Raw genomic sequence first — 13247 nt, forward strand, 5'->3', positions numbered from 1 at the left:
CAGTGGCGGTAGCGAGAAAGGAGAGAGACATACTCGAACCTTTAGAGAAGCCGGACACGACTAAGTCGTATAAAGAGTTCCTCGAAGAAATTCGAGACAAGGAGGCAGAATATAGGCATAGGCCTACATCAGACCTGGAAGCGTTAGCGGCCGAACAGGCCACAACGCTATACAAGATAGCCGTGAAGAGTGGTCAAATAAAGGGCACTCTAACAAAAGGGACGAAAGACGCAGCCACGAGTATATGCGCGGCAGCAACCGCTCTGGCCATCAGGGCCCAAAACCCGATAGATACACCAATCGACCAGCAATTGGACGAGGGCCCAGATGGACAAAATAAGGCACGAGAACAGGAACTTCTTCTAAACAAGATTCTTCTAAACAAGTTCAAGAACACAGAGAAGAAGAAGAAGGTTCCTGCAACGGGAGATGGAGAGGACTTCTGGGATAGAAATTCCGGGACTTCGCAACCATCCCTAGACGAAGAAATCCTGGAACAAACACAGGAAATACCTCTATCGCAGAGGCCGAGGAGGGAGATAAGAAGGACGAGGAGAGAACAGGAGGGATGCGAGGAAGCCCCACTTCCCCGTCGGAAGACGGCGGGCCTCCAGGCATCGGGAGGAACCCGGAATCTCACTTCCACAATTAAGTGGGGAGACCTCGAGCCCCTCAAGGAGGGAGGAGGACAGCGAACCCATGGCCACGTGGAACCCCTCACCGATGAATGTCTTGTCGCAAACAGCCGACAAGTCAATGGGCGGGGAAATGGAGCATCAGGAGCGCTTCATGGCCATGCTGGAAGGCGTGATGGAACGCCTACTCGACAAGAGACTAGGCGTCCCAACTAACAACCATGACGCATGGAAGAAGGACAAACTGAGAGGCATTGACACTTCTCAGATAATTAGACCGGCCCCCCTGACGAAGACCAGGGGAAGGGACAAAGGAAAGGATAAGGAGGAAAAGAAGGGGAAACCAACGACTGCGACCACGCTCAATCCCCCTGCCAATCCGGGGAAGAGCAGGGTCGCAAAACCCCCAACGAGGAAGAACGAGAAGGAAACTGCAGCAAGGCAACAACCAAAGGCCATGAAGGAAGGACAGAAACCGCAAAACGCCAGGCTGCAACAACAACAGCAGCAACAACAACAACAGCAGCAACAACAACAAACGGTAAAAGCGGCACAACAGAAAGGAAAGGAAGACAAAAATACATGGGCTACAGTAGTTAGTCGCAAAGCAAAAGGCAAAAAAAGCGACACAAACTACTGCCCAAGGACAGACAACGATGGAGGAGAAGAGGAAGGGACAACCGACCAAACCCAAAATCGAGACAAAGGCCAGGAGGGAACCAAAAACGGCGGCAGTAACCGTTACGTGCCCTCCTGGCAAGTATGAGGAGACTATGCGAGAGGCAAGAACAAGAATAAGCCTTGGTTCCCTCGGCATCACAGAGGGAGTCAAAATAAGGAGAGCAATAACCGGGGCCCTCATATTTGAGGTCCCCGGCAAGAATGGTAATGCGCTGGCTGATAAGCTGGCACTAAACCTTAGAAAGGTGTTCGCGGGAAAGGACAGCGTCAGGGTGGATAGACCCACCAAAATGGCGGAGATCCGGCTAAGAGGACTCGAGGAATCGATCACTCCCCCGGAAATAGCCACATCGATATCACTAGCCGGGGGATGTGAAAAGGAAGAGGTCAAGGTTGGGGACATACGAATGTCCCCAAATGGCATGGGAACGGCATGAGCCAGATGCCTCCTAACCGCGGCGAACAAAATTGCGACTGCGGAAAGAATAAGGATAGGGTGGGCGATAGTTGGGGTACAGCTGCTTGAAAACAGTTCCCTCCAGTGCTATAAATGCCTGGAGGGAGGCCACGTCAGGCAGCGGTGCCCCAACAAAGAAGACCGCAGCGGGCAGTGCTTTAGGTGCGGCAAGGGACATGAAGCGAGGTCCTGTCGGGAGAAAGTAGAATGTCCAATATGTAAGGACAAAAATCTCCCAGCAGGACACCGCTCTGGAGGAAAATCATGCCCGTCAGTGAGAAAGGGCACAAGAGGGCTGGCTCTTACTACATTAAGTAGAAGCCAGCCCATTACACAAGAAGGGCGAGAGGAGGAGAGGAGACCCACAACTTCTTCTTCTTCCACTAGGGCTCCGACGCCCCTCCCGAACACCGAAAGGAGGAAAGCGAAGGAGGAGGAAAACACCCCTCAAGCAATGAGAGGCGGAAAGAGGAGGAGGCTAAGAGAAAATTTGGAGGAAAAGGACTCCGCTTCTGAAATGGAAGCGCAGGGCGGACAGGACACCGGCTCCGAGGAAGATGACCTGTAGAGTAATACACCTATGTGAACTTGGCACCCGACTTTAAGAAAATGGATTTTTTTAAAAAGCATTCGATTACGCTTCGTTTGTACCCGTTTGTACCGTCTTTGATTTCGTTTGTATCCCAAAGGGATGCAAGTTATTAAGGGTTGAAAAATCGCCAGCATCCCACTTTAAGATAACGTAATTTTTTGATGCAGTTCGATTCAGCATCGTTTGTACCCGTTTGTACCGCCTCTTGTTTCGTTTGTACCCTCACGGGGGTGGAAATACCAAATTTTTTAAATAGGTATAAGAGCTAACTTTTTTATTTTGAGAGATATTTTAATTCTGTAAACGGGTGCTGTTTCGTAATCGTTTCTACCCATTTGTACCGCTTTTCGTTTCGTTTGTACCCCTACGGGGGTGAAAGTACCGCATTTTTAAAATAGGGGTAAGAGCTAACTTTGTTATTTTCAAAGATATTCGAAATCTGAAAGCGGGTACTGGTTCGTAATAGTTTGTACCCGTTTGTACCGCTTTTCGTTTCGTTTGTATCCCTACGGGAGTGAAAGTATCGCATTTTTAAAATTGGGGTAAGAGCTAACTTTTATTTTTAAAAATATTCGAAATCTGAAAGCGCGTGCTGGTTCGTAATCGTTTGTACCCGTTTGTACCGCTTTTCGTTTCGTTTGTACCCCCAGTACTGGGGTGAAAGTACCGGATTCTAAATGTAGGGGTAAGAGCTAACTTTTTTATTTTTAAAGATATTTGAATTGTGAAGCGGATGTTGCCTTCTAATCGTTTGTATATTTAATTGCGGAATCTTTTATATAAAATCTACGGTATAGATGTAAAAAAAATAAGTTGCAGGTTTGATATAAAATTAAACTAAAATTAAACTGAAATAAAATTCTCAATCTGAACTCAAACTAAAATTGAACTAAAAAATTAAACTGAAATAAAATTCTCAAACTAAAATTAAACTAAATTTAAACTTAAATTAAAATTCTCAAACTAAACTCAAACTAAAATTAAACTTTAATTAAACTCAAAATAAAATTGAACATAAAATGAATATTCTTTGATTGAAAATTTATGTCTCATTGATTAATCATTATTTATTTCAGCGTAACTAAATAACAAAAACTAAAATGTAAATGCTTTGGTATAGTAAAATAAAAACGTGTGTGTGTGTGTGTGTGTGTGTGTGTGTGTGTGTGTGTGTGTGTGTGTGTGTGTGTGTGTGTGTGTGTGTGTAAATTGTGAAGTATAAATATATATAAATATATTAAAATGTAAATAATATGTTAAAACTTTACATATATTTTTTATTTTTTTTATCTTTTTTTATTTTTTTGAGGTTTTTTAATTTTTTTACTTTTAAACTTTAAAATTATTTTTGTTTTATAGATATTAAACGAACTTAAAATGAATAATTAAGATGTGGCACATATGTATAATAATAGTGTGTTTTATATTTTAATATATATTAATAAAGATAATTTCTTTTTTGTAACATCATTCTTTGTGTAGCGGCTTTTTATCTCTACAGAGATCATTATGAACTTCCCATTTTCCTGTCAGCCTGCGTATGTTTGCAATATAATGCCCTACACTTTCTGCATCTGATGTGCCTTGATACTCTATAACGGAAAGCAATTTATACATGCAATCATGAAATAGGAGATCTACGGGTACGTGACTCAATGTGAATGTTCCTTCCCAATCTGATATATTTAAATTTCTTGCTAGATGTGTCGATTGTAAACACTCTATATTAATAAAAAGCAGTTGATCACAAATAACTGAACATTCTACGTTTTCTCTGTCACAACGAATACATCTTTTGTTCTCGTAAATATATTTTTCATTTATCGAATGTTGTAAGGCGCGCATATTTTCTTTATAAAACGGCTTGACATTAATATCTATAATATTAAAGTTGTTATTTTGTGCGTGTTGGCAATTCTGACAAGTTACATTTATGCTTAAGGAGAATTCGTCCTTTAATAAAGTTTTGCAACTAAATTACAGATATTATAGCAGCAATTCATAGTTCCATGTACAGGAGTGATAAACTTATTTAATATTAGTGCTCCTTCTTTATATATTTTTATGGAAGATCCATATATCGATAATTTTTTAATAAACTGGAACATGTCACTTTGAGCTTCTTCTACATAACAATGGAAGTTTGTCCAATCATAATAACCGACTAGTAACGTCTGAGCAATTGCATCAAAAGGGCATGTATTAATAAGCATAGTAGAATTTTTTCCAAGAACTACCGGTGCTAAAGTGTTACCATTTTTTAATAAGGGTACTGAGGTTGTGAATTTTGGTTTTAGATGAATATTTTCAACGTCCGGGCACACAGTTAAATATTTTCCACGCTTCTTTGGACTATTATTTTTACCTCTCCAATTTTCCATTTTATTAAGATAGGTAAAACTTAAGTTAGCGCTAGTATCTTCTATATTACTGTCTGAGTCAATAGGATTAATATCAATTTCGTCAGATTTGTCGTGACATTTTAATTGTATGCGCATCAGATACTGAAGAGGAAATTACCGATGAACAAATTAGATGCCTTACTGCACAACGAAGATTAATCCAATTAATAAAAAACGATAAAATGTATGATACTAATTATGATACTAATTATGATACAGACTTTACAAATGAAGATTTGATAGATGATTTAGATGATAAATGCGGTATGAAAATAACAAGTTTTTTGCAATCTATACAAATTGAAAGTAAACCAAGTGATACTGGCGAAAAACCGAATCCATACTGGTGTCCTCAAGTTGGCAGCAATTTATTAAAAATTGTTAGACACTTTCCTTTATGGACAGCAATAATGTCGGCCAGCATCTTCCGCTTGCAGCGAAGAATATTTTAGGGAATTAAAACAACTTGTTTTTAAAGATGCTAAGTGTACGCGTATCGACAAATTTCTTGTTACACACATTAAATCGCTTGCAGGCGCGGTAAAAATTTTACAAGCTAGTAATTTGCATGCCGCACAAAATAACTCGGATAATTCCGATGATAATATTAATCTAAATAAATCTAATGTTCAATCTTTCTGTATTACTAACAATACTACTATTGAGATAAAAGTCCGGTGAGAATTCTGGTTGGTTGGAGTGAGGCGGAAATATGGGCAGAAACCACAAAATCAAAACGGGCGATGTTTCACACAACAATATAATTCTAATTTATTATAATAATGTACGGCGGCACTGAATACCAGCCTTCTGCCAATCAAGAAACGTTAGAATATACAAAATGGAAAATAAAATGTCTTTGGTCTTTATGACGAGAAAAATGTATGGAGAAGTCCGAAGGATATCGCGACACGTGGCCGCCTGAGGAGAGCGGTAATGGCCGCACTGATTGTTATGTCGCACTTGATCTGTTCGTTGAGATTCACTTGTCGTAGTCCGTTGTCATTATGAGAGATCCTATAATCGTTCCTTGTCGACTATGTTTATGTGATTATTTTTTTTGTAAATGGAATTGTAAAGAAGATTTTAATGAGATCCTAAAAGATTTGTATGGTTATCAACCAAACGATTAATTTATTTAGACAGGTTATTCTTTTTATTGATAATTTGTATATACAAAATAACACGACTTCATCATTAGAATTGAATAAAGGAATATAAGTGAATCTTCAGATATCAGTTTAGAAACTTAGTAAAAATAAAAAAGTGCCTGAAATTTTCGTTAATATGTGTGTTATATGTACATACACATATATGTAAGCACGACATATGAATGATTTATATATGACTTTATCTGTATAGTATGTACAAGTAGAGAGAGAGAGAGAGAGAGAGAGAGAGAGAGAGAGAGAGAGAGAGAGAGAGAGAGAGAGAGAGAGAGAGAGAATTATTTAATTATATTATTAGTAATTATTTAAATATATTAATAATTATTTAAAATTCTTATTATTAGTTATTGATTTAATAATTAAAAACATGTATAATAATATATAATAAATGTTTTTACTTGTTACTTGCATAATCCCGATTACTTCAATATGATCCCCTTTTTTAATATCATATTTAAAATAATCATCCTCTATAAAATTCATAATGTGTATTTCTAATTTATACACACCATCTGTTATTGCACCGCATCCAATAATTTTATTTAATTTATCTATCGTTATTTAAAAATTTGTTTTTACATATCCTTTTAAGACTGTAAAGTATACAATTAATTAGAAAAAATAGAATAAAATTAAATTTTATTATTTATAATATAATTATAATAAAGTTTTAAAAAAATTTTTATATTTCTTAGCTGACGTTGTCAAGATCAGGGCAAGATCATTTTAAATTTTTTAAAAGAAACCATATTTTTTTAAAATATATACAATAAATTAATTTTTTTCTGCAATATTTCTATAAAAAAATTATAATGGTAGGATGAAAAAATAAACAGTTTACAAGATATTTTATACTATAATTTGAAATAATATTACATAAATTATGAAATATCTCATAAAATAATTATTTACCGATGATCTTACTTTAATATCTTTATACACAAAATAATGAAAGAAATTAATTAATATAAAGAAAACACGTTGTTTTTGTTTTAAAAAAGTATGTAATTTGCAATTAATAGCTATATAGATTTAAAAAAAACAGCAATATATAACAGCTATATATTTTGTAGAAAAACAATTAATAATATATAAAAGATAAGATAAAAAATTAACTTATTCCAAATTGTATAGTATAATAAGTAAAAATAATAAAAAAATTATTAAAAATATAATGAAAGAATACTTACTAATACGATTTGTAGTATTTAATACATCACAAAATTCGACTGATTCAGGTAGTGTATCTAAAGAACTAATTGGATCAAATATTCCCATATTTGATACGATTGTATTAGACTTTACTAATAATTCATATGGCACGTTGCCATTATTAAATTGTGCCATTTTTGGCGGGCGCACTTGCACACCGTCCAAATGAATAATCTGTAATATTATTATTATTATTATTATTATATTATTATTATATTATTTAATTATTTATTTATGTATTCTAATTTATTCTTTTATAATATTTTTCTTATTGAGAATTTAGAAATTGTAAAATTAAATATTTAAAGCCCGATTGTATCAACGTTACCTACTTTGGCTTTAAGCAAGACTTAAATATATAATATCTTTATTTATTTAGAAAGAAAGTTAAAGATAGATACATATTCAAGTCTCACTTAAAGTTAAAATAACATTGGTGCAATTGGGTCTAAGAAATTTCATATTACAAAATTAATACGCAAAAATTAACTTTTAAAAAATATTAAGAAAGATATCAACTTTATTATTTTAACTCAAATATCTTAAATTTTATTAAATATTATCAAATATAATAATAATAATATTCATTGTATTTTTATAAACTTTTATATATATTTTTGTTTTATTCATTTAAAAATATTTAAAAAAAAAGTATCAAATATTTACTCGTATATTCAAATTATTTAAAAATATAACAAGGTTAAAGAAATTTTTAAACGACCAACTGGCTAGTGATAATGCGTTTATTTATCGTTACGTTTCGACCTTATATCGGGTCCTCTTCAGACTAAAATAACAAAAACCATTAAGGCTCGTAGATGTTATAATAATGATATAAGCCAATAAAACATATAATACATGTAAAAACAATACCTTACAATCTGCAATTTCTATAGATATAGTGTGTCAGTATGTGAAATGACCGTACGTGAGTGGAAATTCCGTCATCATTTTACACAGTGACTAGAAAAGTCTAACGTAAGCTGGTATAAGTCAGAATGTTGAGATATATAAAGAAAGTGTTATAAACATAAACATAATATATAAAAATCGTGACAATAACAAATTCATTAGTCAAGGATATTAAAGTACGTTAAGAATAGTGTCATATATCGCGTTCAAATTATCCGTATCCTTCTGCAGATTAATCGCATCTCTATGTTTTTTTATACAAATCATTTCGCTAATTTCTCTCTTTTTCAAATTACATTCGTTGTGTAAGATTGATACCGACGTCCAATCAAATTCATGATTTCTTGCAACCCTGTGCTTACTAACCACCGAATGATTACTCTGGTGTTTCCTAATGTCACTTCTATGTTCTTTTATGCGCGTTTCAAGATGTCGTTTTGTTTGCCCGATGTAACAAGCACCACAATCATTGCAAGAAATCTTATAAACAACATTCGTTCTTTTGTTCGGTTCAAGTTGGTCCTTTTCTTTTTTAATCAAAGTATCGAGTTTATTTGGTACTGTGTGTAAAACCTCTAAGCCGTAATTATTCAACGATCGACGAATCTCCTCTTAAGCCCTTAATATACGGAAAAACCACACACTTTGAGGGATCAAACTTATTTTTAATATTTGTACGTTCCTCATTCATTGAGTATAGATCTTTTAATCTTCTATTGATAATCTTATTATAAAAATGTATCGGGTAACAATTATTAGATAAAATTTGTTTAATAGTCAAAATATTCTTATCGTGAAACCTTTTATCAGAGAGTAAAATCGCTCTGTCTGTGAGATTAACTATAGTATTAACTTTGTATCTATGTGGTTGGCCGGAATAATAATTAATATATCTACCCGAAAAGATTGGTTTTCTGTACCAATTAGTGATAAGATTGTTATTGCATCTAATGACTTTAGTGTCCAAAAATTCTATCGAGCCATCCGTTTCAAGTTCATAAGTAAACTTTAATCTAGGGTGGTAGTTATTAAAACTATATAAGATCTCATTAATACCATTCCTAGGAATGATAGCAAAGATGTCGTCTAATTGACTCGGAGACTAAAACTTTCACCCAAGCATAAAACATTTTGAACGGCCTCCGGTAAAATCCTATCACTCAGGTTAACGAGCCATTTCGATTTATCAATATCTTAAGAACATTGTTGTTAGTTTTATATTTGTCCAAGATATTATTAAATTTATTTGATAGTCTAGTTTTTTGTTTGTGATAAAAATTACTTCTTAAACTACTATTATTATAGGAATAAAATTCATCTAAGAACTCAATAGAAAACAACGCAACCAAATCCGTTTCAATATTCTTTTTTATAAGATATGTAATGTGGAAATTCAGATCTTTAATTTCGAAACGTAACGATAAATAAACGCATTATCACTAGCCAGTTGGTCGTTTAAAAATTTCTTTAACCTTGTTTTATAAGTACTAGGCGTTTGAATCTTTTACTTTGTTAAAAATATAAACTATAATAATAAATCATGTAACATTATTAATGATAATGATAATATTTGTAATACATTATATATGTTATAATATATTAGAATATATATTACGATATTATGTTATAATCAGTGATATGCGTTTACACGTAAAAAAATAATTTTTTTATTTTTTTCACGTAAAAAAACGTAAATTTTTACGTAAAGAATGTAAACATGTAAAATAGGTAGAAAATTAGTAAAGAAAGGTTAGGTTAAGTTAGCGGCTGAGGTGGTCACATCGGCCACAAAGGAACTTTGTCGTCGCACGGCAAACGAAGAGAATATCAAGCTGATGGAGGAAAACCGCCAACTTAAAGCGGAAATTGCCTCCATGAAACATATGCCGCAGCAGCGGCTGCAAAATTCGGGGACGAGCCCAAGGAGAAGAGGGTACTGAAGACAAAGCCTTCACAACCTTCACAGCCTTCACAGAATTCCGTTCCACCGAGGAGCGGGCAAAAAGTGGGCAAGACGGCAGTGCAGAAACCGAAGATTATTTCAATCCAGGAGGTCTGCACTGACGTCAAAATACTCTCTACTCCTCATGACAAGAAAGAGGAGCAGGAGTGGACGGTGGCGGAGACGAGGAAGAAGAGGAATAAGAAGAAGAAGGGGACGAAGAACATCGAGAATCCTCAGTCTATCAAGAAGGAGGCGAAAGCTCCATTGATAGTAGCAGCAGCGAACCGGGGAGCAGCAGTGAAGAGCGGTAAAGCGGCAAAGGAGACTGGCGGAATCGCTGAGAAAGAAGCCAGCCGACCGAAGGCCAACATTCGCCCCCCCAGGAGAGCGGCAATCCTGATTAGTATGCCATCTCATGGGGGAAACGAAATGGAGACCACAGACGCCGACGGAGTGGCGACCCAACGGTCTCTGGGCGAAGCAATGGCCGGAATCCAGAAAGAGATTCGTCTACAGGATTTCAGTATTCCGTCACTCAGACCAAAGAGGGCCGCCACTGGGGGCTTATTATACGAAGTAACCGCGGAGGGAAATGCCGAAAAGGCTAAATTGTTGGCGGAGGCCTTGAAGAAGTCCCTTGAACCCAAGGGAATCAGGGTTTCCGTCCCTATAAAGAGGTCGGAGATGCGTATCTCCGGCCTGGATGATTCTGCGACAGCAGAAGACATCTTGGCCTCGTTGGCCGGGGCAGGAGGCTGTCTCGAGGGGGATATCAGAATTGGTAAAATATCCAGGTCCCCCCGGGACGGCCTGAGTTCTTGCTGGGCACAAATTCCGACTATAGCGGCCAGCAAGATAATGAAAGCTGGCCCACTAATGGTTGGTTGGACCACAGTAAAAGTGGAAACACTGGAGGCCCGCCCTCTACAGTGCTTCAGGTGCATGGGCGCGGGTCATACTCGCGCTACATGCAAGGCGGAAACAGACTGCAGCGGTCTTTGTTACCGCTGTGGTAAAACTGGGCACAAGGCGGGTGGATGCACAGAGCGGCCTTGCTGCCCGTATTGTAAAGATTACGGGCGCAAGGCCGACCACAGGTACGGGGGGAGGGCCTGCGCCTATGCCAAAATAACCAAAAGGGGAGGGAACGGAAGCAAGCAGGAGCCGAAAACAAAAGAAGAAGGGGGGGATAAGGGGAAACAAGTACCCGAGAAGCCAGCTCAAGTAAGAGCTGCTAAGGAGGCTAACCTGGAGGAGGTGAGCAAGGTGTAATTATGCCTCTTGACAATGCTCACAATGGTTAATATTAACCTGGAGGAGGTGAGCATTGTCAAGAGGCATAATTACACCTTGCTCACCTCCTCCAGGTTAATATTAACCACTCGGCCAGGGCGCAAGACCTGCTCATGCAACACCTGGCGGAGTGGGACATCGACCTGGCGGTAGTGGCGGAGCCGTACCAGGTCCCACAGCAGGGAAACTGGCTAGGGGACACCTTGGGCTCTGTTGCCATTGTTGGCAAAGGAGAGAGGGAAGCCTTACCATTATCCCTAATGGGGAAAGGGGAGGGCTTTGTGTCAGGAAGATGGGGGAAAACCGTCGTGGTAGGGGTGTACTACTCTCCCAATAGGGATCTCACCCAATTTGAGGAGTACTTGGGTAGGTTGGCGGATGAAATAAACCGCCACCTCTCAGGCCGAGTCTTGGTCATGGGGGACCTAAACGCCAAATCTGATGCGTGGGGTTCCCCCGTGACCAATGCAAGGGGTGAGATCCTGGAAGAGTGGGGGGCACAACTCGACCTTCTGGTCATTAACAGAGGGTCAGAGTTTACCTGCGTGCGGGACAACGGGGGATCCATAGTAGATGTTACATGGGGATCCCCTCAAGCCGCACGTATGGTAAGTGGCTGGCGGGTGGTGGTGGGGTCGGAGACCCTATCGGATCATAGAAATATAAGGATGGAGGTTTCTGACCCTTCCTTAGGACGCCGGCCACGCCCTCGGGAGGAAAGACGCGGTACACCCCTGTCCCCCCGATGGGCGCTTAAGCGCCTTGACGAGGACGCCTTAATGGCGGCCGCCGCAGCCAAGGCATGGGAAGAACCTCCCGCGCCTGACGCCTGCGACGCAAACGAGGAGGCGGCCTGGTTCCGATCGGCAATAATGGAAATTTGCGATTCCGCCATGCCGAGGAGCCAGGCCAATCATAAGAAGAGGGGGGTGTACTGGTGGTCTCAGGAGATATCGCGATTACGTGCGACGTGCATCCGATCGAGACACCGGTACACCCACTGCCGACGCAGGCGTCACACGGTTGACGAGGCGGCCGAGCTGTTGGGGGAACACAAAGAGGCGAAGAAATCCCTCCAACGTGCCATTAAGGAGGCCAAGGCCCGGGCCTGGGACGAGCTCCTGGAGACCCTCAATAAGGATCCGTGGGGGCGTCCATACCGGATTGTAAGAAAGAAATTGCAGTCCGGTGGACCCCCGATCACAGAGGGTCTTCAACCCGATGTGTTAGAGGAGGTGGTCACCACTCTCTTTCCTCCGGACGTGGAGGAAGAGGGTGGGGACAGATCCTTGGGTCCAATATCAGGACGGGACGGTTTCCCGATATTTGGAAGGAGGCGAAATTGGTTCTCCTGAGGAAAGAGGGGCGCCCCGCAAACTCATCTGCGGCGTACCGCCCCATTTGTTTACTGGATGAGGCGGGCAAGCTATTCGAAAGGGTAGTAGCTGCCCGCCTCAGGGACCATCTATCGCGGGTAGGACCCGACTTGGCGGAATGCCAATACGGATTCCGAGAGGGCAGATCGACGATAGACGCTATTATGCGCGTCAAGGCCCTCTCGGATGAAGCAACGGCAAGGGGTGGCGTGTTGATCGGGACGAGTTTAGATATCTCAAACGCGTTTAACACGCTGCCCTGGGAATGCATCCGCGAGGCACTCCGGTATCACCGGGTGCCTCAGTACATACAGGATGTGGTCGGGGACTACCTTAGCGATAGGTGGATATCGTACACGGGGCGGTACCAAACGCCGCATCGCAGGAGGATGAGTCGGGGGGTTCCGCAGGGGTCGGTCTTAGGACCACTCCTGTGGAACCTCGGATATGATTGGGTGCTGCGGGGCGCACTTCTCCCGGGCATGCACCTAGTGTGTTACGCTGATGATACGCTGGTGCTTGCCCGGGGTGACAACTGGGAGGGGGCCCGCCGACTTTCATCGGTGGGTCTGG

General features: G+C 39.6%; 1 protein-coding gene across 1 annotated transcript; it reads left to right on the forward strand.

Moving 5' to 3' along the window:
• Window positions 1-1749: 1749 nt before the first annotated feature.
• LOC145946747 (uncharacterized) lies at window positions 1750-12653 on the forward strand. Its single transcript, XM_083056499.1, has 3 exons — window positions 1750-1828; window positions 9953-11262; window positions 11373-12653. Exons 1-3 carry the CDS (start codon window positions 1750-1752, stop codon window positions 12651-12653), a joined length of 2670 nt encoding a protein of 889 aa, XP_082912625.1.
• The last annotated feature ends 594 nt before the right edge of the window (window positions 12654-13247 follow it).

This window comes from Prenolepis imparis, unplaced genomic scaffold, assembly GCF_030444845.1.
Source record: "Prenolepis imparis isolate NDT839.2.m4 unplaced genomic scaffold, iyPreImpa1.0 SCAF_20, whole genome shotgun sequence".
Lineage (NCBI taxonomy): Eukaryota > Metazoa > Arthropoda > Insecta > Hymenoptera > Formicidae > Prenolepis > Prenolepis imparis.